Source organism: Leptosomus discolor, chromosome 5, assembly GCF_034619465.1.
Source record: "Leptosomus discolor isolate bLepDis1 chromosome 5, bLepDis1.hap2, whole genome shotgun sequence".
Lineage (NCBI taxonomy): Eukaryota > Metazoa > Chordata > Aves > Leptosomiformes > Leptosomidae > Leptosomus > Leptosomus discolor.
In genome coordinates, this window is record NC_141395.1 from 43271209 (window position 1) to 43297860 (window position 26652).

The 26652-nt window shown below is 52.5% G+C and overlaps 1 protein-coding gene across 1 annotated transcript; it reads left to right on the plus strand.

Annotated features, from left to right (window-relative positions):
- Nucleotides 1–266: 266 nt before the first annotated feature.
- Nucleotides 267–24166, plus strand: COL6A1 (collagen type VI alpha 1 chain). The gene is made up of 36 exons (XM_086465999.1): nt 267–394; nt 464–534; nt 1531–1660; nt 3582–3782; nt 4090–4249; nt 4451–4573; nt 4665–4685; nt 4851–4871; nt 4972–5016; nt 5268–5321; nt 6158–6202; nt 6307–6333; nt 6654–6680; nt 6782–6826; nt 7079–7132; nt 7893–7955; nt 8367–8429; nt 8603–8656; nt 8745–8780; nt 8955–9017; nt 10895–10957; nt 14758–14820; nt 15310–15372; nt 15857–15907; nt 15991–16026; nt 16499–16561; nt 17020–17085; nt 17784–17819; nt 18167–18203; nt 19050–19058; nt 19925–20058; nt 21319–21428; nt 21731–21914; nt 22134–22308; nt 22731–22760; nt 23556–24166. The coding sequence occupies exons 1-36, from the start codon at nt 267–269 to the stop codon at nt 24164–24166; spliced, it is 3162 nt and encodes a 1053-aa protein (XP_086322125.1).
- The last annotated feature ends 2486 nt before the right edge of the window (nt 24167–26652 follow it).

Consider the following 26652-nt stretch of genomic DNA (forward strand, 5'->3'; position numbering starts at 1 on the left):
GGGATTTTCTCAGCTTGCCCCTCATTTTCCTGACTGGGTTGAGCAGAAAGCCACGAAAGTCAGGGAGAAAGGTTCTTCTCCAAAAATGTGGTGCGTCCCTGTGTGGCTGTGGGACAGTTCCAGCTCTGCTGGAGGGGGACTCTCCTGGTTAGCAGGACAACACATCTCAGCTCTCACGCAGGTGGGGATGTGATGCAAATGCCTGTCACCCTGCCCCAGATTACAAGAGGGAGAAGTCTGGCAGATTTCCCAAGCCCCCTTGTCCCATGGAGCAGGCTGACCCCCAAGGAGGGGTGCTAATGCTGGGCACTAACCATGCCAGGGCTCCCTACGTGAGACTTGTAAAGATCCCAGGCACTAATGGCCAGAGTGCCATCGCTGGTACAGAAAAAGGGTAAGGAGAAATGCTTCATTTGTTTCTAACTCACAGCTGACAGCCCCTGATCCCTCCCTCCGTCCTCAGTCTGGAGAAGTCTCCTCCTCACCCTTACCCTCCTGCCTGCTCTTCCTCCCACGGAAACCAAGGGGGAAGCGGTAAAAAATATCTTCAGCGACTCCTGCCTGCAGACCACGTCCTCTCTTGGCTGCTAGGTTCTCCTTCCCTGCTTTTTTTCCTTTGATCCAGCTCAATGGTAATCTGAACCAAGCAAAATGAGGCTGCAAGACTTTCTATTCACTTTGCTGCTCCTGGCTGGCTTCCTGTGGGGGGGCTTGTGGGCTCAGCGCCCAGAAATCACCACCCGGGCCACAAATGCAGAAGGTAAGCTTAGACTTCTTCCCGGGGTGTTTTTCCTCCCTGGGATCAGCAGAGAAGTCCAGCTGCTGTTTCCCTCCTGGGCAGACACTGCTGCAGCTTTGTTGGGACGTTTCAGGGAAGAGTTGTGTCTGCCGAGGAGAGCGATGTAGGATTAGAAAGGATCTCCAAGATGTACCCAGTTTTAATGTTTTTTGGGGGTCCTTCTCCTTGGCTCTGTCTTGTCAGGTGTTACTAGTAGCTCTGGGATGCAGGAGAGTGGGACAAGAGTTGACACTGGTTTAGCTCTCTGTTAAGGGGCATTTTCATTTTTACTCTCCTCTGCAATTATGTTTGTGCCAGGATGTGTCAGAAAAACATTAGTTATTGCATTAATTGCTATCACGTCTTGGTTTTATTTTTTTAAATGGTTGCTGCAGCTGCATGTTATTTTATATAACTGGTGTTAGTCTTGCAGAGATATCCTTAGACTGTAAATGGAAAAAAAAATTATAGGAAGCTGTCGAATGCCACAAAGTGATGTTTTCTGAATATGTGCTTGATCTGGCTTACCCTTGATGCCAAAACTGAAATGAGCAACGTCATCTGTGTGTGTGTGCTCGTGTGTCTCACGTGGGGTTAGGATGTGAAAGTGGTCTCGGCACAGATACTGGGAGCCTGTGAGAAGGCGAGCTGGGCTGCAGGAGGGTGGGCCATGTGGGGAGCCTGGGCTGGGGAGGCAATGCAGCGGGTCTGCCTGGCTGCCTGCCAACTCCTGCCTCTCTGCTTCTTCCCAGACTGTCCTGTGGACCTGTTCTTCGTCCTGGACACCTCAGAGAGTGTCGCGCTGAGGGTGAAGCCCTTTGGGGACCTGGTTACCCAAGTGAAAGACTTCACCAATCGGTTCATTGATAAGCTGACAAACAGGTACATTTCCCAAGGTTTTGTCCAGGCTGCTTTAGGGATGGGTCCTTGTGTGGGATGGGATGCTGAGACTGCTCTGTGTGCTCCTCTGAGGGGGTAGAGAGGAAGAATGCAGAGATGCTGAGGAGGGGGGTAGGAGTGTCTCCTCCCTCTCCTGGTCCTTGGCCGCCCTGTTTTTGCTCTGTCCATGCTGCAGGCAGCAGTGTGCCTTTAGCAGGGCTGCCTGCACCTGCCCTCAGGAAAGCAAGGTCTTCCTGGAGTGCCAGACATGGCACCATAGCCCCACCACCTCTGGCAGACCCATCTGTCCGGGTGGTTATTCAGCAGTTATTCGCCAAAGCGATGCTGATCCCCATGCCACTGGCTGCTCAGGCCCAGAACTACCCGGGTGTTTGGGTGGCAGCAGGGCACTGCTGATGTTAAACCCAGCACCCATGGGCACCCTGCAGAGCAAACCCTCCCTTGCAACTGGCAGCCCCCAGGATACCCTGTAGCACTGAACCCAGCTTTGGTTGCCCCTTATCCACCACACTGCCCAGCCCTTTATCTGCCTCCTCTTCACCCAGTCTTGCAGCCACCAACCCAGGTCTGACCCTGGCTTTCCCAGGGTGAGGGCACCTAAAGATGCCCAGGAGAACCGAAGCTCACAGATCCCAGAGGAGGGTGATGGGGGGAAGAGCTTGAGGCAAAGGCCATGGCTCCTGCTGGCAGGAGACCCAGGGATGCATGGGCATACCACAAGTCCTGGAGGCACATGGGCCTTGCTGAGCCCCTCAGGACAACAGGAGATGTGTGCTATTGCCCAAAGGGGCACCATGGGGATGTCACGGTGCTGCATGAGCTGGAGGGGCAAGGCGCCCATCTCAAGACAGGTGGGAGGGGGTTAGCAGATCACCTGCCCATTGCCCAGGCAGGAGAACTACCTTACAAGGCATTGAGTGACCAGCAGCCTCGTGCTTGGGAACCTGCCAGACATCCATCAGTGCACTGTGACTCTCTCCTAAGCAAGGCTCTGGGCTTTGTCCAGAGCCCCTGCTGCATGCAGACAGATAGATGGACCTCCCGAGTCCATCCCAAACACCTCTGTGAGCACCTTGCCACTCTCTACCTGCTCCGGCTCTGCAACCCACCATTGTGCATGCCATACTGCCAGACACCCGCAGTGTGCGTGGCATGGTCGGCACAGATGATGGTGAGGCAACTGGCGGTGGTGGAGTGGAGAGGACAGCAGTGGGCAATGCTCAGGTGGGAAAAGTTCTGCTGGCCAGAGAGAAGATGAGCTTGGGGAAGTGAGGGAGCTGTGCAACCCCATCCTTTTGGGATTGGCCCCAGCATCCTGAAAAGACCCTTTTTGGGGCACTGGTCAAAGAACAGGGAGCTGTGATGCCCCTGTCCAAGAGAGTCACAAGTGCACCCTGTGTCAGCACACAGGACAGGGCTTTAACACACGCACACTCGTCCGTCTCGAAGTCAGAGAATCCTTCAGAGTGAGGCATCCCTCTTTAATTTTGACACATCCTGCAGTGGAAAACTTACTGCAGGCCTGGGTGGGGTGTTTCGACCGTTATCTGTCTTGCACACATGCACCTGGCTGTTGGCTCAGCACCTCCTGCTCAGCTCCAGCCACTGTGGCCTGGTACCTCTTTGGGAAACCTCTCTGTCGAACTGTTTGACCCTTGCAAACGCCCACCAGCTGCACCCCTTTGCCATTCCACCTGCTGGATAAGCTGCTCTGTTCCCATGGCTGGGCTTTGCATATGAAGCACATCCTGGTCTTGTAGGACAGCAGGGAGCCCTAGCAAAGCCCTGAAATATTTGGCGGAGGATTTGCATTTTGCATGGCAGGCCAGTGCAAGAGAAGTGGAGGTGATGACAGGGCATGGATGAAGGTGCTGAAAGCACATGTCCTGGTGTGTCCGTGCAGGTACTATCGCTGTGACCGCAACCTGGTGTGGAACGCTGGGGCACTGCACTACAGTGATGAGGTTGTGCTTATTAAGAGCCTCACCTCGATGCCCAGTGGCCGGAACGAGCTGAAGAACCGCGTCTCAGCCGTGAACTACATTGGGAAGGGCACCTACACTGACTGTGCCATAAAGCGGGGCATCGAGGAGCTGCTCATCAGGTAAGGCAGTGGCATCAGGGCGGGCAGAGGGGATGATGCTGGTGGTATGGCTGTGGTGGATGGAGGATGAGAGCTTCTGGGATAGGACATCCCTATGCATTGTGCAGAGCTGTCCCTAGGGTGGGAGAGGAGGTCACCTAGGCATGAAATAGGTTGCTAGTGCTCTGGCGTTGCTCAAATGAGGCATGCCCTGACCATAGGCTGGGGCACTGCCTGGGGTGAGTGTCCAGAGCTGCCCAAGCCACTACTGTCCAGCTAAATCTGTTAAAACCTTGCAACCTTAAATCCTGTGTTTAAACCCTTGCAGTGGCTCCCATCACAAGGAGAATAAATACCTGATAGTGGTGACTGATGGACACCCCTTGGAAGGATACAAGGAACCCTGTGGAGGCTTGGATGATGCTGCCAATGAAGCCAAACTTTTGGGGATCAAAGTGTTCTCCGTCGCCATCTCCCCAAACCACCTGGTAGGGACCACGCAGCAGGGATGCTCCCTTCAGGGGTCCCAAGTGGAACCACGGGACCCCCAGCATGGCAAAGGAGGCTCTGAGTGCACCTCAGGACCCCTCCCTGGAGGGACGGTGCAGGTCCCCAGGCTGGTCTCTGGGCACAGGTCCTGCACAGGTGCCTGCAGCTCTCACTCTGCCATCCCCACTCCCCAACCCTAGGACCAACGGCTCAACATTATCGCCACAGACCATGCCTACCGCCGCAACTTCACCGCCACCAGCCTGAAGCCAACCCGAGAGGTGGATGTGGAGAAAACAATCAACACCATCATTGACATGATTGTGAGCATCACCCACCACCTCCCCAGCCAGCCCCCTCCCTGAGCTCACCCATTCCTCTCAACCCCCCTCTCTTTGTTTTCTTGTCTTGCAGAAGCTTAATACAGAGCAATCGGTGAGTGTCCCCCCAGAACCCTGCTCCTGTACCTGAGCCTGTCCCCTGTGGGTCACCCACAGCCAAGCAGGGGCTCGGTGGCACCCCCTCCCCCCAAGCAGGGTGCAGCCTGGACCTGGTGCTGCCTGCTGCCTTTAACGCTGTTTTCTCCTTCTCTCTGGGCAGTGCTGCTCCTTCGAGTGCCAGGTGAGTCAGGCTTTTGAGACCCCCTGTCTCCTTCCCTTACATCCCCATGGCTCCAGGCTGTGCTTTCGTGACTTGTCTAACCCATAGCTCTCTCCTGCAGCCTCCCCGAGGGCCCCCCGGACCTCCTGGCGACCCAGGCAATGAGGTGAGGGACCAGATTTGTGGGATGGGCTCACAGGATGCTCAGAGACCAGTGGGGCATGAGTCCCCAACACGCTACCACTGCCTCATGGAGAGGTGGATGAGGACCTGCACCATGCTCTCATGCAGCCGGCATCATCTGCTCCCCCCATCCATGGAGCATTGTTGTTACCATCCTCCCTACTCTCCTTTCAACAGGTCATCATGCTATTCCTAGGGATCATGAGCTAACTTTATTTCTGTCCTGTATTGCAGGGAGAAAGAGGCAAGCCAGGTCTTCCTGGCCAGAAAGGAGAGGCTGGAGACCCGGTAAGTAAAGGACCATGCCTGATGACTCTGTGCAGGGACTATTTTTTGGCCACTTCTGGCCAGACCTCTTGGGTGCATCCTCACCAGCCCTTGCCCCTGCGTCACCCTGTTTCCATGAGGTAGTCAGCGGGATCACAGCCAGCTGTCCCCCTCTGCAGCCATCCTGCTGAGCAGCAGCTCCTGGGAGGCAGTGGGGTGGCCCCCTCCTCTGTTGCTACAAGGCTTCCTTGTTCCTCACCCAAAATAGCCCTTCTTCCTGGAGGACACGTCTCTGACTCATGTATGCCAGCCCAGGGGTGGACTCTAGGCTCCCTCCCACATCTTCTGACGTGACAAGCGCAGCAGTGTTACAGGGAAACCTCTGGTAAATAATAAGATAATAACATGAGGAAACTATTTTCCTCCTCCTCTCCTTTTTTTTTATTAGGTACACTTATTTTTGGGAGGTGCGTTTCTCCCACACATGTGAATGTGCAGTTACTCAGCTTGTGCATTCCCAATTTAGAAACCCCGTGTCATGCACACACAGATTTTTCCTTCCTAAGGGTTTTCTGCCCTTCCCTTTCATCCCAGATGGTGTGTCCCCAAGCGCCCTGTTTCCCTCACCCCCAGGAAGGACTGGAGACGGTCAAGGTGAAGGCAGGTCCCCTCTGCCCTCCACAATGATCCCATGCTCCTAGACTGGTCAAGTGAGCAGCGTGGTTAGGGGAGAGCCTCCTGCAAGAGGGTATGGCAGCTGGGGCCTGAGTCCCATGTCAAGAGCCTGGGGGGAATCTGCCCCATGGTGATGGTGGTGACAGTATCTGCCTCCGTAACGCCATGTTTCCATCCTGTAGGGCAGGCCAGGGGACATGGGACCTGTTGGCTACCAAGGAATGAAGGTATGTGGGGCTGCAGGATCATGGGCATGCTTCCTAGATGGGCCACAGGCTGTGCGCTGCAAGTGTTTTCATTCTCCCATTTTTCTCTCTCTTTTCATCTCTAGGGTGACAAAGGAAGTCGAGGAGAAAAGGTGAGGATAGTGAGAATGTGATGGGAGGAGGAAGGCGTCTCTGTGTCCCCCTTCTTGGTTAGGCTGGGCTGCCCCTGCATCTGTCCCTCCTGCTGGCACCACCTGTGCCGGGAGCAGGCCGGTTGCAGCTGACGCAGCCTTGGGGACCAGGCAAGCACTGTGCAGTGGGCACAGCCAGGCAGCATGGGAGAGACCAGCAGCATGCAGGGGAATGGTGAATGCCTGCACCCTCAGACTGAGTTAGTGTGGGGACCACAGCGTGGTGGGAGGATGGATCTGCTCTGCATGGGGACCTAACATATCTTTCCTTCTCTTCACAGGGCTCGAGAGGAGCCAAAGGAGCCAAGGTCAGCCTCTGCTTTTGCACCATGTATTCTTTCTGGTTGATGCCTAGCAGGAGAAGGGTCTTTAGAAATTACTTCTTCATGGTCCCTATTCTCCATTTCAGGGTGAGAAGGGCAGGCGTGGAATTGATGGCATCGATGGCATGAAGGTAAACCTTGGCTCTGGTGCACCTCGCTTAGACTGAGGACCCTGGCATTTGCCCAGACACACCTCCAAAACCATTGTGGGGTGCCAGAACAAAGCCAGTGTCCCATGGGTGCAGTGGGGCTCCCTCCCTGCAGGGCCATCCACCTACCAGCCAGGGACAAGGCTGGGATGTCCCTTTCAGGGTGCTGGGATAATGGATGGGGTCTTCCCACAGGCACTGCTCACAGAGACCTCTGCTTTGTTTGTCTGACAGGGTGAAGCTGGATACCCTGGGCTACCTGGCTGCAAAGGCTCACCTGGATTTGACGTATGTACTCTGGGGGTGCCCCTTGCATGCAAATGAACCAAAGTAGCAGGTCTGCCATGAAACGTGTGGAAGCAGAGTGCCCCCCAAGAAGGGGTGCTGTGGGAGGGAGTTACCACGCTTATAAATATGCCTCTAGATACACAATGCTTATCCCAGGCGTGGCACCTTGGAGGTGTCCCCAGGGCAGTCTGCCTTGTCCTTGCCTGGAAGCTGATTACCATCGCATAGGGCTGCCTGGGAAGTTGCATGCTGGTGGAGCATTTGGCTGGTGGCTGTTTCAGCACAGGGAACTCAGCAAAGAAGAGTTCAGTGCTGGATAGGTAAGCCCAAGAGTAACCAACTTCAGCCTGCTGTGACCAGCAGGATTTTGGAGGGCTCTGCAAAATATTATTCTGGAATTGCATTTCTCCAGTTTCCCTGCTTGTTTCCGTGCTCCCAGCACAACACATCCATGGTGGCACCAGTGTCACTACAGTCCAGCCCCAGCAGCCCAACAACCACTTTTTCTGCATTTCCCTCAGAGCTGCAGAAGCACGCTCAGTTTTGCAGTGTTTCAGCAACATGGCCGCAGTGTTGCTTGTACGGCTCCATGGTGCAAGAGTACCATGTTATCCCCTTGTTGCTCCGGAGTACATGTTCCTTCTGTCTGTCTCACTAGGGAGCTGCAGGACAGGTTGCTGGGGTGCTCAGTCCCTGTCCATTTTCCCACAGATAACGATACAGGCTTGGTTTTCAAGGATGCTGCCTTTATTTTCAACAGGGATCTCAAGGCCCGCCTGGACCCAAGGGAGATCCTGGTGCTTATGGGCCCAAGGGAGGAAAGGTGAGCTGCTCCACTTAGCCACATACAGAAGCAGGGGTGTTGGGACCCCTCTCCTGAAAGAGGGAGGGGTGGAGATTTACCCATCACTGGCCTCCTCGCACTGCTTGGTAGCAAGACTATGCTAGAGGATGCTGCCCATAGAAAGATCTGGCTTGTGAGACTCCCAGTGTGCCCAAGGTTGCTAGTGCCCACAAGCCTGGCATAAGCATCCCTGAGACATTGGAGGGCTGCTGTGGAAAAGTGGCTCGCACTGGGCAGGTGGAGTGTGTGTGTGGGATCTGCTGGGGATGGGGAGCCCCAGAAAGGGGCTTGGGGTGCACCAGGGCTCCTGATGGCCTCTGCACTGTGGGAGCTGAAAGCCATTGCTGGGCGCTGGATGTAGTCTTGATGGTGCCTTGTGTCCTTCTGAAGGGAGAACCTGGGGACGATGGAAAACCTGGCCGACGGGGGATTCCCGGCAGCCCTGGAGAGAAGGTGGGTGAAATGCCTGTGCGTGAGCATCTTCTGCCCCCTGTGAGAGGGAGAGGTCCCCGGCTCCAGCCTTGGCTTCAAAGCAGAGCTCGCCCAAAGCTCTGCAAGTGTGCAGGGCTTTGCTCTAAAACCTGCTGACTTGTCTCATTTGCACCCCTGTGGCTTGTTCAATCCAGGGCACGCCTGGAAACCAGGGTGAGCCTGGACCAGCAGGAGAGACAGGTGATGAGGTGAGTCCTCTGCCCATGCCCGTGATGTCCCCTACACATGCTTGCCAGCCATTCCCACCAACTGACCACCCCTGTTGTTTCTCCACAGGGCGCTCCAGGTGCAGATGGTCCTCCTGGAGAACGTGTAAGTGAGGGCACTGCTGCCAGGCACTGTGATGGCAGGGCACAAGCAGGGTCTGGTACCCTGTGGAGAAGGAGGAGGGTTCGTGGTGAGCCTGCTCAGAGGTGGGCAATGAGGGAGGACTTTTCTCCTGCTGGGAGCAGGTCCTGATTTTGTGTTCCCACCCTCTGCTTTCAGGGCAGCAATGGAGAAACAGGCCCCCCAGGCTCACCGGGCGACCGCGGGCCAAGAGGACAGCCGGTAACTGCGTCTGCAGGGCTTTTGGAGTCTGCTTGCAAGCAGGGTGCACTTGGCAGCCAGGGACTAGAAATAGGTGCCTGGTGGCTAACTCCACCAGCCTACAGGCCAGCAGTGTCTCTGGTCAAGCTCAGGCTGCCCCTGCTAGCCCAGGGGGGACCCACTGTTGTTCCTCAGCAATTGGCCCTTTGTGCTGGCAGCTAATCACCAAACAACCAAAACCCAGAGGAGAGTATGCCCAGCAAGCTGAGAGCAGGCAGAAAGCGGTCAGCCCCTGCCTCACAGCTACAAAGCCAGTTGATGGACAGCCAAGAGGCAAGGTGTTTTCCTCTGCAGTATCAGGGGCTGCATGAGGTATTGGTGACTTGTGAAGGAGGGCACAGGTGCCATTAGCAGCAGGACAGTGTGTGTTAGTGCAGATGGGAAGGGGAACACCCTTCCCTCCCCTTTCGGGTGGAAGTCACTAGGAAAGTATTTTTCCTGCCTGCCAGGGTGAGTCACTGAGTGCGAGCATGGGAGGGACAGGCAGTAGCCCTCGGCAGGCCAGGACAAATATGTGGCAAGCGGCAGAGGTGCCACGCACACTGGGGAAGGAGGAGGGGTGCTGCTGCACAGGGTGGGGGTGGCAAGAGCCAGGATGTCCAGCAGCAGCACCCTGGTGGATGGCCAGATGTGTCCTGGCACTGCTGAGTGTCTGCCACTGCGTTGCTCTTCTCCTGTCCCTGTGGCTAAGGACAGCCAGTACCCACCACCAGCTCAGAGTAGGGGGCAGAGGTCAACCCTGGGGAGGGGGCAGCTCTGGCAGGGGACTGCTGGCAGCCTCCCACTTCCTGTTTACTGCTCATGGAACAGCAGTGCAGCCACACATGGTGTGCGGGGCAGATGTGCGCGGGAGATGAAGGCACGCCAGTGTCCTGGAGTTAAATTGTTCAGCAGATGATGGGCTGCTTCCTTCCAAGTTTTAGTCCAAGCACGAGGCTGCGTAACCTCGCCAGAAACGTCTCCACCAGCACTCAGGCCCCTTTGGAAGTTGTGTTTTATATTTACTGTTTGGCTTAGGCATCTGGAAGCTTCTGGCTTGCAAACAACAGCTTTAGATCACCAAGCTTTCAACTGCTTTCCTCAGAGTTTTAAGTTAGGTGTGACTGTCACAGGAAGCTTCTGAACGCTTCCTTTCCCCGCAGGCTGGGGACTGCCCGGCCCCACATCCCAGGGCTGCAGACAGAGCAGCACCTCGTGCAAAGATACTTGTCTTGCAGCATTTGGTGCTGGCTGATCTTGCTGGTGGCTTGGCTGTAACGTGCTAAGCTTTGCGCTTACCTGTCATGCAGCCCCATAAGGGGTAATACTCCACTCTGCAGGGGGGAAAGCTTTTTTCTGAATTGCCAGGAACTTGCAGCAAGTCCTTCAGTGGCACAGTTGGGAGGCCATGCCTCATGGTTCTCCTTTTGCCTCCCTGGCTTGTTCACTCCTGGCCATGGGTCTAGATGGGGAGGGTGCCCTGGAGCCAGCCTGAGTCTGGCAGACATGCTGCCCTGTTGGGACACAGCTCTGCTGGACTGGTGGAACACTGTCCCTTTCCACACTGGTTAAGCAAAAGTGGAACTGAGCTGTGTCCAGTCCTTGGGCGTTTCCTTCTGTTGGAGTTGTTGGGGTGCAGAAACACCGAGACTCAGGTTTTTCAGGCTCTCCTGGGCTGTCAGTTCTCTGCAAACAGTCTTAACCCAGCTCAGGGTGCTGAGTATTAGCAAAGGAGAGGGGAAAGCATCAACAATGAGAGGTGAGGATGTCCCTCCCCATCTGCATCCCTGCTCCTCATTGCACACAGGCCCCCTTTGCACCCTACTCCTGTCCCTCTCATACACTCTGTGTGTTTTCAGGGAGATGCTGGACCCCCTGGTGACCAAGGGCGGGAAGGACCCCTTGGACCACCTGGTGACCAGGTAAGAGCTTGGATTAACCAGGTGGAAGTGGTTGGGGCAGTGGGGAGAGTGGGGTAGGGATTTCTAGGACAACTCAGAATATGAAAAGGGCTAAAAAAATGGAGACTTGGCTGCTGGGCTGGGGACAGAACAACTTCCATGCCATTTCCCAATCCCATGGAAACAGATGTCAACACGTCTGACAGATTTGGAAACTGGCAAGTGCAAGCTGCAGCAACACACAAATTGTTCAGGCTTTGGGGCCAGATGCTGCTCACCTCGGTCAAGGGAGTCAGTAAGACATCTTGTGTCAGTGAGGACAGTCTGATGGGACCCCTGCGGTGTCCCTGACACCCTTGGCGTCTACAGAGACAGTCTGTCCCAAAGCTAGTGCTCAAGTCTGCTTGCTGCAAGGTCTGGCCCTCCTGCTCTGGGATCTGCTTGTCCTTGTGCACCTCGAGGAATGGATCTCAGACCCCAAGGGCTTTCTGGAGAGCAGAGCTGCCCACCTCCAGCCTGAGGAAGGCTTCTGTCCCCTGCACAATTAATGGCTCTTGCTTCCCAAAGACGTACCCAGCTCCCAGATGATAACTCTGGGTCTGGAGGTGTTGCTGAGTTAACCGTCCATTGCAATAGCACGGATTGCAATGGCCAACAGGGTCTTTGCACCTGAGCAAGCATGCCTTGATGTCGCACTTGGACAGTGCTCTGTGGGACAACTCCCCTCCTACCCTTACCATCAGAGTTTTGACAGAGCCCAAGATACAGGGAAGTACTGAGATAAATGTTCCCACACTGGTGGAGCAGGACTTCCACAATGGGTGAAGCATGGAGATCGGTGTGTGGACAAAGATGAGACAGCTTTTGAACTCCTTTATGGTCAGCCGAGTGTTGAAGAGCCCTGAAGGAGATCTGGAGTGTAGTACAGCAGTGAGTGGGCCACTGTTGTGTTCACACTGTCGCATGACCCTGTGGTGACCCCCACGGCAGACCTGAACCATGCCGCAGCCTGGGAAGAGAACAAGCCAATTGGGCTTCCCTCGAGCCTATCTTGTGCTAGTGAAGAGCACCAAATTCACACAGGAGGACTTGTCCAGATCCTACTGTCTGTAGCTGAGCCGAGCTCCTGCCACAACCAAAGAGCATCTGGCAGCATCCAGCTTGTTGGGCACAGCTGCGGTGAGAAGTGTCATTTTGGGAGGAGGCCTTGGTAGGAAGGTATATGTGTGTATAACGGACTGGTGCTGCAGGCTGACACCAGCAAAGGAGAAAGGACTGGAGCTGCTCTCTGTGTCGTAGAGGCTCATTCCAGGTTCAAGGCAGAAGGACTGAGCAGACGATGACAGAGTGAAGGTGGAGATTTGATGCAAGCCTGGAAGGCGAAGCTGTGCAAGCATTCTAGGGAGCTAGGCTGGGACAGATCTTATCTCCAGTCAGCCTTCACTGGTGGGGAGGAAGAGGAGGAGAAAGGATGGTCTCCCTGCTGTCACTGAGCCTGTGGGACAACAGTTTTCCCTCCCCAGCACTGAACTTGAGTCAAACCCCTGTTAGAGAGGGAAGCATTACAGAAGCAGCTCCAATGCCTCCCCAGATCAGAGACTGTCCCAGCACCTCCACTACTGCAGGGAGATTTAAAAAGCAGTTGAAAAGTGAGGATTTTTTTTCCATAAGGAAAGGAAGAATGCTTTTGCTTGGCCAAATTAAAAATAAATGCGTAATTAGGCTTAGGCAAGAGTAGGACTTTGGCAAACACAAGTGTTTTTCAAGTGTTATCTGCAAGCTCTGGCTCTTGGTGCTTATTTCTCTTGGCAAGAGGAAAGGGCTCCCGCTGACCTGTGATTCGCTTTCATCCTCCTATCTGAGAGAAGCTAAAGGTCAACATGTGCTTTCCCTGATCCTCATGAGCACTTTGATGGTCCCTCTCTTTTCCTGGCCACAGTGCCATCCCTCCTGCAGTTCTTGTTGCACCCAGAAAGGTAGTGGACAGGGAGCTGCTAAAGATTTCCCAATCCAAAATCCTGCATCTTCATAAACTTCTCCAGGGCTGTGAGGGATTTGCGCTGTGTGCTACAGTGAGGACACGTATGGCCAGCGTGAGCCAAGGGTGCTGTGGATCCAACTTTGGCTGGTGTGAACAATCATGAGTTCTTGTCCCTCCTTCCAAGCTTTCTCTCTTCTGGGCTTTTCTGCAGAAATAAGATCACATGTCTTTGAGCAGTTCAGTGCTCTGTGCTGCACTGCGTAATTTTAAGTCCTCTGCACCCGCAAGTACACCGTTCCTTGGAAGAAGGATGCATATGGTGTGCACGAATGTTTGGCACCAGCTTCTCCCAGCTGTTGTCATGCAAAGAGGAGCAGAGATGACAGCTAGAGAGGATTTCAGCTTCCTCAGCTTTCAGGTGGTGAGAGAGTGGCTGCAAAGTTGGCCTAGGCTGAGCTGCTGCCCTAAGGCAGCTCCCAAAAAGCTCAGAGGTGCTTCTGATGCACTGAAAATATGGAGGAAGCTCTTGGGCATGCACTGCTGTGATGCTGAAGCCCAGGTACCGTTGAGCAAGTGCTGCCTTCTGCTTACCAGGAGGCTGCAGTCGTGTGGCTTGTCGCAGGAAACATTTCAGAGGTCAGGAGTCTTGAACTGGCATGCTTGCTGCCTGCAGCACTGATGATGGAGGGTCCTATTGCTGAGCCATCGCTCTCTCCCACCACAGCTTGCTCTCTGCCTTTCCTCTGCCTCTTGCTGTCATCTCCATCGCATGGGGACTGGTTGCATATCTGGCTCCATGTGAGATGCTGCCTTGCTTGATATTTGGACCCGTGATCAAGAGCATCATTACCGAATAGTTACCCACCATCATTACCAATCTTCTGGCAAGTAAACCCCCCAGAGGGCTGTTAGCACCAAGCAGAAAGTGGAGGAGCTGGCTCCCTTGGACTTCTGTTGGCACTCTTGGAGAAAAAAAATCTCCTCCCACTCCTCTCTTGTCTCTGGCCAGCCCTGCAGTTGATGGAGTGTGCCCAGATGGGATGTGGCAGAGTGACAGCTTTGGTCTGTTCCAACAAACACTGCCAGGGAGGGCTCTGCAGCCTCCTGAGGACAGAAACTCCCCAGAGCCATGACAGGGCCTCTGCCAGCCAGACATGTCTGAGCCCAGCGGTGTAGGGAGGGCCTCTGTGGAGGGGGGTCTGTGTCACCTTCAGGGTGACTTGCTCTACCAAGGACCATTGTCTGCCCCAAGGGCCACCTCTGTCAGAGCTGATGAGATACCACTGTGCAACCCAGCTGTGTTTTGCTGCCAGAAAGCAACATCCCTGCCTCCATGGTCCTCTTCACCACTAGGTCCTCTGTTACTAGACTGAGGTATGGAGGAGAGGAACAGCTTTTATGGCCTTGGAGGCTCTGCTTGGAGGCTGGTTCTTCCTGTATCTTGCCTCCCAGTGAAAGCACATGATGTTCATCCCAAGCCTGGAGTTTCACACCTTGGCCCAGAAAGCTTCTTCTTTTGGCTCGTGCTCAGCAGGGATCTAGCCAGGGCTGCCTGCAATGGGGCTTTGCAGAGAAAGCAGGGCATAAGGAAGTGTGAGGAGCTGCAGCCTGGGGAGGCAGGGGGGCATGGGGGGAGCCAGGCAGAGCTCCTGAAGCATCTCCCCACCTGCGTTAACCCCCGTCAATAGGCTCTTTCTTGTGAGGCTGGCCGAGGAGGAAGTGCAAGACACAAGGTGGACGCTTCCACCCACCACATCACAAAATGAAGGGACCAGCCCTTCAGGACAGGAGTGTCACTAAGAGAAAATCCCCATTGTGAGAGCTCTTTGTGTTTCCCTAGGGTGAGGCTGGACCCCCAGGACCCAAGGGCTACAGGGGAGACGATGGCCCCCGCGGCGGTGAGGTCAGTGCTTCTTCATCACTGCATCTTCTGGGGGGAGGGAATACCAGGAGATGCTGCCCATTAGGGCTGTCCCCAAGTCCCTCAGAGCTTGGAAACCTGTTGTAGGTACAAACTCAGGTGCTAGATTCCAGGCAGACACATGGAGGCATTTTTCATGGGTTCTTAAAGTCATGTCTGCCTTTTTCCCCACCTCCAAGAGGCTGTTTTGTGGAGACAGTGTAGCCACACAGCAAGCTATGTGGCTTCCCATCACAGAAGCTGGGGGAGCTGCTGTCCAAGGGCAGCCACCTGAATCTGCCAGCAGATTTCATCCCCAGGGCAGGTAGCAAGTTGAATCCCAAGTCCCACTGTGGGCCTTACATTGCTTTTGTGTAAGCAAAACACCTCCCATAATGGGCTCGTGACGGTGGCTGGTTGCCTCAGAAGGCACTGTCTTCCCAGCTCAAAGGATTGTGTGCAATGCTTGACTGCTGCTTCTGCTTCTTCCAGGGCCCAAAGGGATTGCCAGGAGCACCTGGACTTCCTGGAGACCCTGGCCTGATGGGAGAACGGGTGAGTGGTATTTGTTTTGAGGGATTGCATGTCATATGGAAAGGATGTAAAACAAGCTGGTTCCACACAGAATGATCCAACTCAGGGAGAAAAGAAATTGCATTCGTACACAGCTGAGATGCTGGGAAAATTTGCAAGCAGCCTGTTTTTGAATATCCATCACATCTGTAGGCTCAAATTGCTGTATTTTGGGATGTACTTCCCAGCAACAGAGACCTGATACTTCCCAGTTTGTTCCCAGCCTCCAGCTATATCCACAGTCTCTGAGAGGGACAGTGTCACTCTCCTCTCAGTGGCTGTGCACGTCACATAAGCAAGATAGCCTTTTACTGGCCTGCACCAGTGTCTGACCCACCAACTGCATGTTTTTTGCACAGATGTTTTGCTGTGGAGATAAACTCTCCAAGGAGGACAGGATCCTGCTGCCATGCTATATAAAGGGTGTGCTTTTCATTATCTCATTTATTTCTCCCTTCCTTTCCAGGGGGAGGATGGCCCTCCTGGGAACGGCACAATTGGATTCCCAGGCGCCCCAGTAAGATTTTTATGGTACTTTGAAACTGTGAGACCTTATTTTTGCTTGCCTGACCTAATATGCTTCCTTTCCTTCATCCCTAGGGGCAGCCAGGAGACAGAGGTGACCCTGGAATAAACGTAAGTGTGCTACTTCCTTATACACCCAACAGAAATTGCCCTGGCCAGTGGCTTGGCTCCTAGACCCTCTCCATCAGCTGCATGGTGAAATGGGTTCATCCAAAGCCCTCCTTTTTCTGCCCACCTCTCCCTGCAGTGGGTGCTTCTGGTTGAAGTGTCCTGCCTTGGTGCACTGCTAGTAACACCCAAGGGCAGCAGCCTTGCCTGATTGCTCTCCAATGCAGCCCTGGACCCAGAGTTTGGGTTGAGATTGCCACCCAGGGGAAGCTGGATGGTGCTGTAACAGTGAAAGCCACCTAAGGAGCTGTCTCCCTCAATAGCACTGCAATTTGGTACCAGGGAGCCCATGCACTGCTCTTCCTCACCCGCTGTCCCCCAATCCAGCTCTTACAAGGTCACCACATGCCAGCACCAACTTCACCACACTAACAACAGCTGTCCATGCTGGAGTCTCTTCTGTACTATTTTTCAGGGAACAAAAGGCTATGTCGGTCCTAAAGGTGATGAAGGAGAAGCTGGAGACCCTGGCAATGATGTGAGTAATCTGTATAAAGCTGAATGTGCAGGAGCTTTGGGCTGTGTCTTTAACACTCCCTTGCTTGCGGGTCAGAGCCCATCAGACTGTAAGTCTGCAAGCGTCCTTTGCTGCTGAGTGGTGTCTGATAGCAAGGGGAGCTCTCTTCAGATGTTCGTTTTGTGTCCTACAGCTTATGGCTGGCAAACGTCCAGATCTGTTAGGTTGAGGTGGGTATCATATCTGCAAGGTTTTGTATGCTTCCAGATAGCACCAATGGTTCCACCTGTGCTGCACCACTGTCCTGTGCATGGAGATTTTCCCAGTGTCCATCCCAACCCTCCCAACTCATTTGGCTGGGTACAGCAGTCTCAGATAACATTTTTGTGGCTAAGCAGAGCTCAGCAGCCACGTGGAGGGGAAGTTCCTGTACCCTGACACACACAGATCTGTAGATTTTGGTTTTGTTTTCGTTCCAGAACCCAACCCCTGGACCCAGGGGCATCAAAGGAGCAAAGGGCCACAGGGGACCTGAAGGCCGCCCGGTAAGTGGGGACTCTAGCAGGGTTTGCACTGATGACCACAACATGCTGGGCTGATGGAGCTCCTGACAGCAGGGCTCACCGCAGACTTGCTGTGCTTGGCCTAGCTCACAACAGCGGCAAGGCAGTTTAAAAACCCGCTGCTGCAGTCTAGTACACGGATCTGAAATCACATTCATCCCAAATCAGGGCAGAAAACACAGGCACTTGTGCTTTCTTGTACGATCAGGTTCAGTAAGGGCAAGTGGCCTTTTGGAGTGGCCACCCTGAACCTGAAAGCATATCAGTTCATATTGAGTCGCCACTCGCTTGCGTTGCCTCACATTGGCCTGGAGGCTACAGAAGAGGTATCTTCCAAGCAAATGGCATCCATCCGTCCATTCCTTGGGTGCTGTGGGGGCAGCACCAAGCCATGTCACACATGGTGTGTGCGCTTGCTGCCTGCAGCAAGACCTTGTCTTCCCACCTCGGTGGGCATGGCACGCATGGAAGTGGGTCTCCTTCCCCCCACCCCCATGAAGCCCCAGGGCATCGTTCAAGCAAGCATATATACCTGCTCAAAGCGCAGTGAAGGGGCCAGCAACTGGGAAACCCAGAGACTTTTCCAGGCTCTGCATTGCTTAGCAAAGTATTGACAGAGTATGACACAGATAGGACTGGCTGCTTTTGTAACTGCACTCTCCACGCTTCTGTTTTGACAGGGACCACCAGGACCTGTGGGGCCTCCAGGACCAGATGTGAGTGGGACAGGATCGGAGCGCTGCTTGATTGCTTGGTCTGTGCTTCCCCTGGCCCGCATGATGGCTCCTGGGAGAGGGTCACTGCTGGGGGAACCTTGTTGTCCCAGGCTGGGTGGTGGCTGCCCCCCATTACTGTCCCAGCAAGTCTCACTGGCCAGATTTCCTTCATGCCAGTCCATCACCAGCCAGTCCCCTCTGTCTTGCACCCCACTTGTACGTCACTCATTTCCCGATCAGGACCTGCTTTGAGGGCACAAAGCAGCAGTAGCAGGTGGTGGGCAGCACCTGAGAGACAGGAAGCTGCCTTCACTGTTATTCAAATGTTTCTTTACCTCTGTTTTCAGGAATGTGAAATCTTGGACATCATCATGAAGATGTGCTGTGAGTATCCTTGTTCTTCTCCTCCTGCCCTGCTCGGCTTCTTGCTGAGCAGGAGGTGTAGCTGTTTTTTCTCTGGCCCGCAGCAAGCAGGGCCATCTGCAGGCAGGTGCAGAGGGATGTCACGGGCACTGTTCCCTCTCCATGATTCACAATTAAGTCAAGCTGGGGGAGAGGTGGGAGAGCCTCCCTGCAGATGGGACAGCAACCCAGAAGAGGCAAATCTTTTGTGCGTTGATGTCCCTTCTCTCGACCCAGGGACTTCCAGTTCAATCTCTAGAGCAGGCCATGCAACAGCTTCGCTTGTGCGTGCTGCAAACCAGTTTGCTGTGTCTGTGGCTCTGTACATACAGAATTACCCTTCAGGGAAAATACGAGCATAGTTGTGTGAAATCTTAGTGTGGACCATTTTACAACATTTTCTTCTTAAATAGCAGGGCCTGACTCTCCTCCTCAGGAAAAGGAGGTCTGTTCTGGGGTGTCCTGCCACAGGGAGCAGCAGTACACATGTGCTGCAAAGGGTTTCTGTCCCACTGCCAGTAATGAAGTGCTGGAAGGATGCAGGGTACTTAGGGAACTGAGTTTGAGCTCCATGCTCTGGTGATTTACTTAATCCCTCCAGGATTAGCTTTTATTTTCATTAAAATAAGAATGCATCAGTGTGTGCAGGAACAGAGCTCTGCTGCATGCAGTGCTCCAGGTCAGGTCATCACAATCTTCAAGGCTTGAATGGTCCAGACCAGGTGTCTCTGGATTTGCAGAAACACAAACTTGCAGTCTGCATTATTGTGTGAAAACCCCTTGTGTCAAGCCTTTTAATGTTCTCTCTTTCTCTCCCTTCTCCTCTAGCTTGTTGCGGTGAGTGTTACTTGGCAAAGTTGCTCTGCAAACATTTGCTAGCCCTTCTTCTTGCTTGCACCCCTCCCTTTCCCTGCTCCTTGTCTTCTGCTATGGAGATGTGACGAGAGCCCAGGAGGGAGGACCAAGCATGAGCAAGGCAGGGGAGGGCAGCGAGCTCTCCCCAAGGGTGCTGCGGCTGGGTCCTACAACTGGAAAACTGTTGTCAAGGTGCTCTGTGCCAGCCAACTGCAGGCAGATTTTCTCCACCCTTTTTGCAGTTGAAAGGGATGTCAGTTCAGGGCACACTGTGGATCCAGCTCTATCCTCCTCCTTCGAAATCCTGTGCTGATCTGCAGAGAATTGCGCTGGGTTTTGTTTTTTTTTTCCTCTGATGCTGTCCCAATGGGTTGGGTTTGAAGTCAAAAACCTTGAAGGAAGAGCCAAGGGCACATGATGTCCTTCAGCTGTGGGAAAGAGGGGAGCAAGCTGAGTCAGCCTTCTCCAGCCCACCAGTGTCACCTCTGTCCTCCTAGGCTGGATGAATGGAAGAAGTGAGGAAGGCTTATGAGGAAACAGATTTGGGAATAATTACTGGGTGTTTTAAGGGTACTTACAGCTTGGAAATGCTGTATGACTTATAAGGGTCTCTGAGCAAAATGCAAATGGGAAAATTAGTAAACTGGCTCTCAAGTCTCATATGCAGCTATTTTGCCACCTTATTTTACACTGCTTTGCAGGTAGGCAGGGCACAGGCACCCACCTGGTCAGGACTAAAAGCAGACATCAGCTGCTTGCTTTGGTATGCCTCCCTGCAAAACTTGCTACTCTGAGCAAGATGCTCAGACAGAAAACATGAGCCCCTCTGCTCCTGTGCCTTGCTGCAGAGTGCACTTGTGGTCCTGTCGACCTCCTCTTCGTGTTGGACAGCTCAGAGAGCATTGGCCTGCAGAACTTCCAGATTGCCAAGGACTTCATCATCAAAGTCATCGACCGCCTGAGCAAGGATGAGCGTGTGAAGGTGAGATTTCCACCGAGTACAAAGATATACTTGTGTGCACTCACTTATTTTTCACTGCAAGCAGAAAAATGAGAAGATGCTTCCACAAGGCTTAGCTTCAAGTGTGCAACTGTGGTGGGTCTTGATTCCTCACAGATTCATAAAGTGATGGAGATGAGACAGAAGTTTGTTGTCCCAAAATATAGACATTTCACTCTTTCTGAGCAAAGGGACTCTGCCTGCTGTGGCTATGAACTCTTCTTCCACGTCCCAGAGCAGATGGCTCATAAAGCATTCACCTGATCAGTCAGTCTCTTCTTGTCCTGATGAGCATTTCAGGTGGCTGGAGCAGACAACACATGAACTGTGCTGCAACTTCCGCTAGTTCCCTGATGGCCAGCCCCCCAGGCACCCTCATCTGCCCCCAAGCTTGGGTTTAGGCGGCCAGTTAAGCACACTACTAAAAAGGACCTTTGCAGCCCAAAACAGCAATATTGTCCCAGTAGTGAGTCTTTCAGTCTGAAGAGGGACATGAATGTTTACTCTCCTAACTCTTCCCTGGTAACCCACTGTGCCTGGGAAATTTAATTTACCTCTGTGATTTGGAAGGGATGTTTGGGATCCAGTCTTTCCTTAAGGTATAAATATAAATAGATACATCTATAGCACATGAGCTGTAAATCACAGAATCACAGAACGGTTTGGTTTGGAAGGGACCTTAAAGATCTAGTTCCAACGCCCCTGCCGTGGACTGGGACACCTTCCACCAGACCAGGTTGCTCCCAGCCCCATCCAACCTGGCCTTGAACACTGCTGAGGAGGGGGCAGCCACAGCTTCTCTGGGCAACCTCTTCCAGTGTCTCACCACCCTCACAGTAAAGACCTTCTTCCTAATAGTTAATCTAAGTCATAGAATCATCAGGTTGGAAAAGACCTCTAAGATCATGAAGTCCAACCATCAACCCAACACCATTGTGCCCACTAAACCATGTCCCTTAGTGCCACATCTACCCATTTTTTGAACACCTCCAGGGATGGTGACTCTGTCACTTCCCTGGACAGCCTGTTCCAATGTTTGACCACTCTTTCAGTAAAGAAATTGTTCCTAATGTTCCAATGTGCATCCACTCCTGTTGGGGCTCCTTCTGCCTGGAATAAGGCAGAAGAGAGGTGGCAGAGCTGGCCATGAAGTTGTTCAGTACAAACCACCAGCAGGATTTCTGAGCTCTCCAGGGCCCCGTGAGGTATCTGACCCTAACTGGCTTCTGTTTTTCCCAACAGTTTGAAGCTGGAGAGTCCCGTGTTGGGGTTGTGCAGTACAGTCATGACAACACACAGGAGCTAGTGGCCATGGGGGACGCCAACATAGACAACATCGGGGCACTCAAACAGTGAGTCTGTGCGGTCTCAACACATCATATGGAGACCTGACCAAGATACATACTAACCTCACATCCTTCATCTCTAGTCCAGCAGCTCCTGCAACTGCAAGGTGCTGAATGTTCTTTAGTGGAAAGTTGCAGTTGGTGGCATTGTTGGTGATGCTGAGGCCAAGGAGCTTGCCAGTTTTCCACCCAGAGCCCCATGCAGGGATGTTGTCCTGCCTCACAAGCATGTCAGATATGTGTTCACAGGGGCTCCTTCAGTATCCATGGAGCAGACCTCACAGGCTTACTGATGACTGTGTTTGCAGGGCAGTCAAGAACCTGAAATGGATAGCTGGGGGCACCTACACTGGAGAAGCCCTGCAGTTCACCAAGGACAATCTGCTGCGGAGATTCACCTCTGACAAGCGCGTCGCCATTGTCATCACGGACGGACGCTCCGACACGCTGCGGGACCCTACCCCACTCAACTCTCTGTGTGATGTCACCCCGGTAAGGGCACAGGGGAAGCACCCTGCCTGCAGGGAACCCCCACACAGCAGCTGTGCGTCATAGTACAGGCTTTCTGGGCATCCCTGTGTCTCTGCTACCCAAGGCCAGGACAGGGGGGCATGTGTCGCTAGAAGCACTCTCACAAAGTGACACGTGTTCAAGTTTATGAATGCGTGAGATGATGAACGCATCCAGTGATGGACTCTAACTTCCCTGCAGGTGGTTTCCCTTGGGATAGGTGACATTTTCCGGAACCCTCCAAATCCAGATCACCTTAATGACATTGCTTGTTTAAGCAGACCGACCAGGCCGGGACTGTCCATTCAAAGGGACAACTATGCTGAGCTCCTCGATGACACCTTCTTGCAGAACATCACCTCATATGTCTGTCAAGGTGGGTGAAAGGTTGTGGATGGAAGCAATAAGGAAGATAGTGAGCATTGCCTCAGCCAAACGGTGAGGGATGCAGGGTGCCCTCCTTTGCCTTCCCCCAGTCATGCTCTTAAGCAGATGTTGAGGGAAGAGAACAGAGTTCAAGGTTTAGTTAAATAAAGGACAAGAACATCTCGTGTCTCAGAACACTTTGCAGCCGGGTCCAGGTCCTGTCCTGCTGCAGGATATCTCTGTCCACAGCATTTTTCAAGCATGCACCGCTGCACTTTCTGGTGCATATTTGTAGCCTTTGCACAGTACCTTGCACAATGTGGCTGTGACAGAGGTGAGTGTTTGTCCCTTCTGTGGCTCCATGGGAAGTTATAGGAGAAGTGGTTTTCCTGAGTAAGCTGGTGACCTTACTCTTTCTAATTTTCTTAACAGAGAAGAAATGTCCGGACTACACCTGCCCAAGTGAGTATTGACTACTCATGCCACACGAAGGGGTTGTGGATGCTGTGGTGGGGGGAAGTGGAAGTTTGTGTTTATGGGAATGCATAGCTTGGAGACCTCTCGAACAGGGAGGCTCCTGGGATGGAGAAGTGAGCAAGCCTTGTCAGACACTCGTAAGGTTTCTCACAGGCACGCAAGCCCAAAGCACCTGAGGGAAAAGCCTAGACAGCTGATTTTCTGGCACCTCAAACCTTGAGAGAAGGCTGTGCCAGATTTTAGCCCTCACAGGCTTTAGCTGAGGCAGGTTATGAGATCAATTGCTATGTGGTGGGAGGACAAGGAAAAATCAGCACTGTGGCAGGGATATTTGAGAAAGGTGCTTGAAAAGTGAATACAAGGAGGAATTTAGTGGGGTACACCTCCAGGTCAGAAGCATATACAATCCTCAGATTTATGGAAAGAAGCCAGCCTCTGGAGCTAAAGTGGTTCCCCAGACATGGAAGGGCAGCACTTTATTTAAGTGTTTAAGTATTTAGTATTTAAGCAACAAGAGTCACTAGATTATCTAAACCAGATGAGTACCTGGGAATGCAGCATGCCTAAACCAAACAAAAGAAGGAATGAAAGGGTAAAAGGACAAGTGTAGGACAGAACTGGGGTAGGGGAAACTAAGCTAGCAAATACCCAGAGGGTGGGGATTTCCCAAGTCCGACAAGGCAGGAAGACTTTGAGACAGCTGGTGAATTCACTAGTTTTCTATGGGAGACTCAGGAGGAGAAACACAACCTGATGAGCTCTGGGCCTTTCCCCTTGCAGTTAACTTCAACGGGCTGGCAGACATCACGCTGCTGGTGGACAGCTCCACCAGCGTGGGGAGCAAGAACTTTGAGACGACCAAGAAGTTTGTGAAGCGGCTGGCAGAGCGGTTCCTGGAGGCCAGCAAGCCTGCCGACGACTCCGTGCGTGTCTCAGTGGTCCAGTACAGTGGCAGGAACCAGCAGAAAGTGGAAGCTCAGTTCCAGTACAACTACACCGTCATCGCCAAAGCCATTGACAACATGGAGTTCATTAACGACGCCACAGACATCAATGCCGCTCTGCGGTACGTCACAGCGCTGTACCAGCGGTCCTCCCGTGCTGGGGCGAAGAAGAGGGTGCTGGTGTTTTCTGATGGCAACTCTCAAGGGATCACCCCTAGGGCCATTGAGAGGGCTGTGCAGGAAGCTCAGCAGGCTGACATCGAGATCTATGTGCTGGCAGTGGGCAGCCAAGCCAACGAGCCCAACATCCGTGTCCTGGTCACGGGGAAAAGCGCAGACTATGATGTGGCCTACGGGGAGCACCACCTCTTCCGTGTGCCAGACTATACCTCTCTGCTGCGTGGCGTCTTCTACCAAACTGTCTCCAGGAAGATAGCTGTTGACTGAGCATCTGCGTGGGTTTCTGCCAAGGCCATGCCTGCTTCTATCTTGCCTAAAAATGAAAACTAGCAAAACAAAAAAAAAATTAACAGTATTCTTGAACAACCTGAGGAATTTATGTCTATGCAGATAGCCATAGTGCTACAGCCTGGCTGTGCATTGTCCCCCTCCTTCTCTCCCTGTTTCCTCATTTGCATCTTTAACTCTGTTAGCCTCAACCTTCCTTCCCTGCCCATGACTGCTTCTCCCTCCCCACAGCAGGCAAATAGAAGCACACCTAGCAATAAGCTGCCAGCAAAATAAATGGCAACCTCATGCCACTGCTTTTTGCCAAGAAAGAATCAGAATGAGGAATTTTGTACCACTAAAGACTGGCCTGATCTCATGAGGCTGATTATGCTCTTCTCAGATATGCTTTTTTTATTTGCTTCTTTCTCTCATGTATCAGCTGAGCACTTGCCCAGCTCACAATGGTCCTAACCCAATGCTGTGCTTCAAGTGAAATATGTCCAACACTTTAGCAAGCTTTGAGAGGGGATCATTGTCATGACTGGCAAGTTTGGTTCATATCTCCCATGCTTGCAGGGGGAGGGATGGACTGCATTACCCAAGATGGGTGGAGGCATCTCTGGCCTCCAGTGCCATGGGATGAGGCACTGACTTCCCAGGGCTGGGGTGGAGGTTGGTGGTGGAGTATCCCTCAGCACTAACATTCCCAATCAGGGCAGGGAGGCTGGGCAGTGACCGAATGAATGAAAGATGGACAGCAGCCATTGGGGAGGGGGAAAACCCTAGAAGAAACTACATAACTACACTCAGTCACTAACTGATCTCATGGTCCTACAGTGAAACCAGGAACCTCATGAATAACCTGATGACTTGTGTTATAATCCAAGCTCCATTCTGGAAAATCTCTCTGAGCCCAGTTAGTGGGATTTTTTTTTTTTTATTATTTTTATTTTATTTTTTTTTTTCAAAAGTGCCAAACTGTCTAATTCCCAGTGAACTCTCTGGGATTACAGTTTCTATAGGAGCACCTAGGAGTTAGGCACCTGGGCCCTAGGGAAACTCACTAACTGTACTATATATTGAATTAGGGCCTCATCCACAGCCCAGCAAAGTCAAGGGAAAGGCTGCCATTATCTGCCAGGGTCTTTGATTCACACCCTATGGATATACTGACAAAGGTGCTATCACTACATGGGTGTTGCGGACCCTTGGTGTTTACACAGTCGTTTCCAGGACCACACTGAAGATGTGGTTTGGCTGGGTGAGATTTTGTTTCAGTGCTTCTATTGGTGCTCGTGCTATGAATTCATGCGCTTTTAAGAAAGCAACAGTGATTGCCAGGTATCGGCATCCCAAACTCTTTACTTTGTATCCAAAAAACCCATTGTACATTAGTTTTATTTTATGCCTGTGTTTTACTAAAATTGTCCACTTCGGAAATCTGTCAAATAAATCATTTTCCACAATCTCATTGGAAGTTTGTCCGACTTGAATTTCAAGGGCTCCGAATGTTCAAAGTGTCATTCAGTAAAATAGAGGTTGCTGGGGTCCGGTAGGAGTCCAGCAGAACTTCTCACATAAAACTGTAAGTGATATAAGAAAAGAGATCTATTGCTTTTGCATCGCAAATCTGGCTATTATTGAATGCCGTGGATTTGAGAGATGCTGTGTTATTCTTTTCATCTATTAAATAGTCCATAAAAAAATTTGTAAGAGCATGGAGCTCTCAAAGGCTGGGAAATGCTTATGCATCTTCCATTTGCCTTCTGGTTGCAAAAAAATACCAACCTGCACAGGTAGGTACTGTTGTTTCCAGAAAATCAGGTGCAGAGGAATGGTGATTGTCAGATGAAGAGGTAAGGTGCATTTGCTTTCTGTGTATGTTCAACATCTCTTCTTAGTACCTCATCTCCTGGGCACGTGGGGATGCTGCTCTGCAGACAGGGCTAGTGGTGGAGGTATCAAACATCTCATCCAGCTTTGCCAGGCTCAGTGCTCCCCAAACATTTGTTTTACATCCCAAGACAGTTCTAAAGGGTGCCTGTCTTTGGGGAAGCTCCCAGGCCATACCTGTATGTCCCAGGGGCTTGTTGCAGCCTTTCACTGTGGATGCATGCGTAATCCCTTGCTCCCCAAACAGCAGACCACATCCATGCCCTGTTTGTGTAATGGAGAGTCACTGCCTTACTTTCCCCTTGTCTCATTTCTTAGTCATGGTTTCTTCTGGCCAGGCATCTCAGTTGAGATGCTTGTTGGGCTCCCTGGCTGTCCCACAGTGCCAGGGACACCTCACTCACAGCTGGAAAGTCTGAGGAGCGCCTCTGGGGAGGCTCTGTTGGTGGCTGCAGTTTATATTAGATGTCCCACTCTCCTCTCCACAGAAAGTTAGGAAAAAATGCCTTCATATCTGCCCTAAAAAAGGCAGTTATTGTTACAGTTAAATAAATATTTTTTAATGGCCCACTGCAGTCTTTGGCATGAAT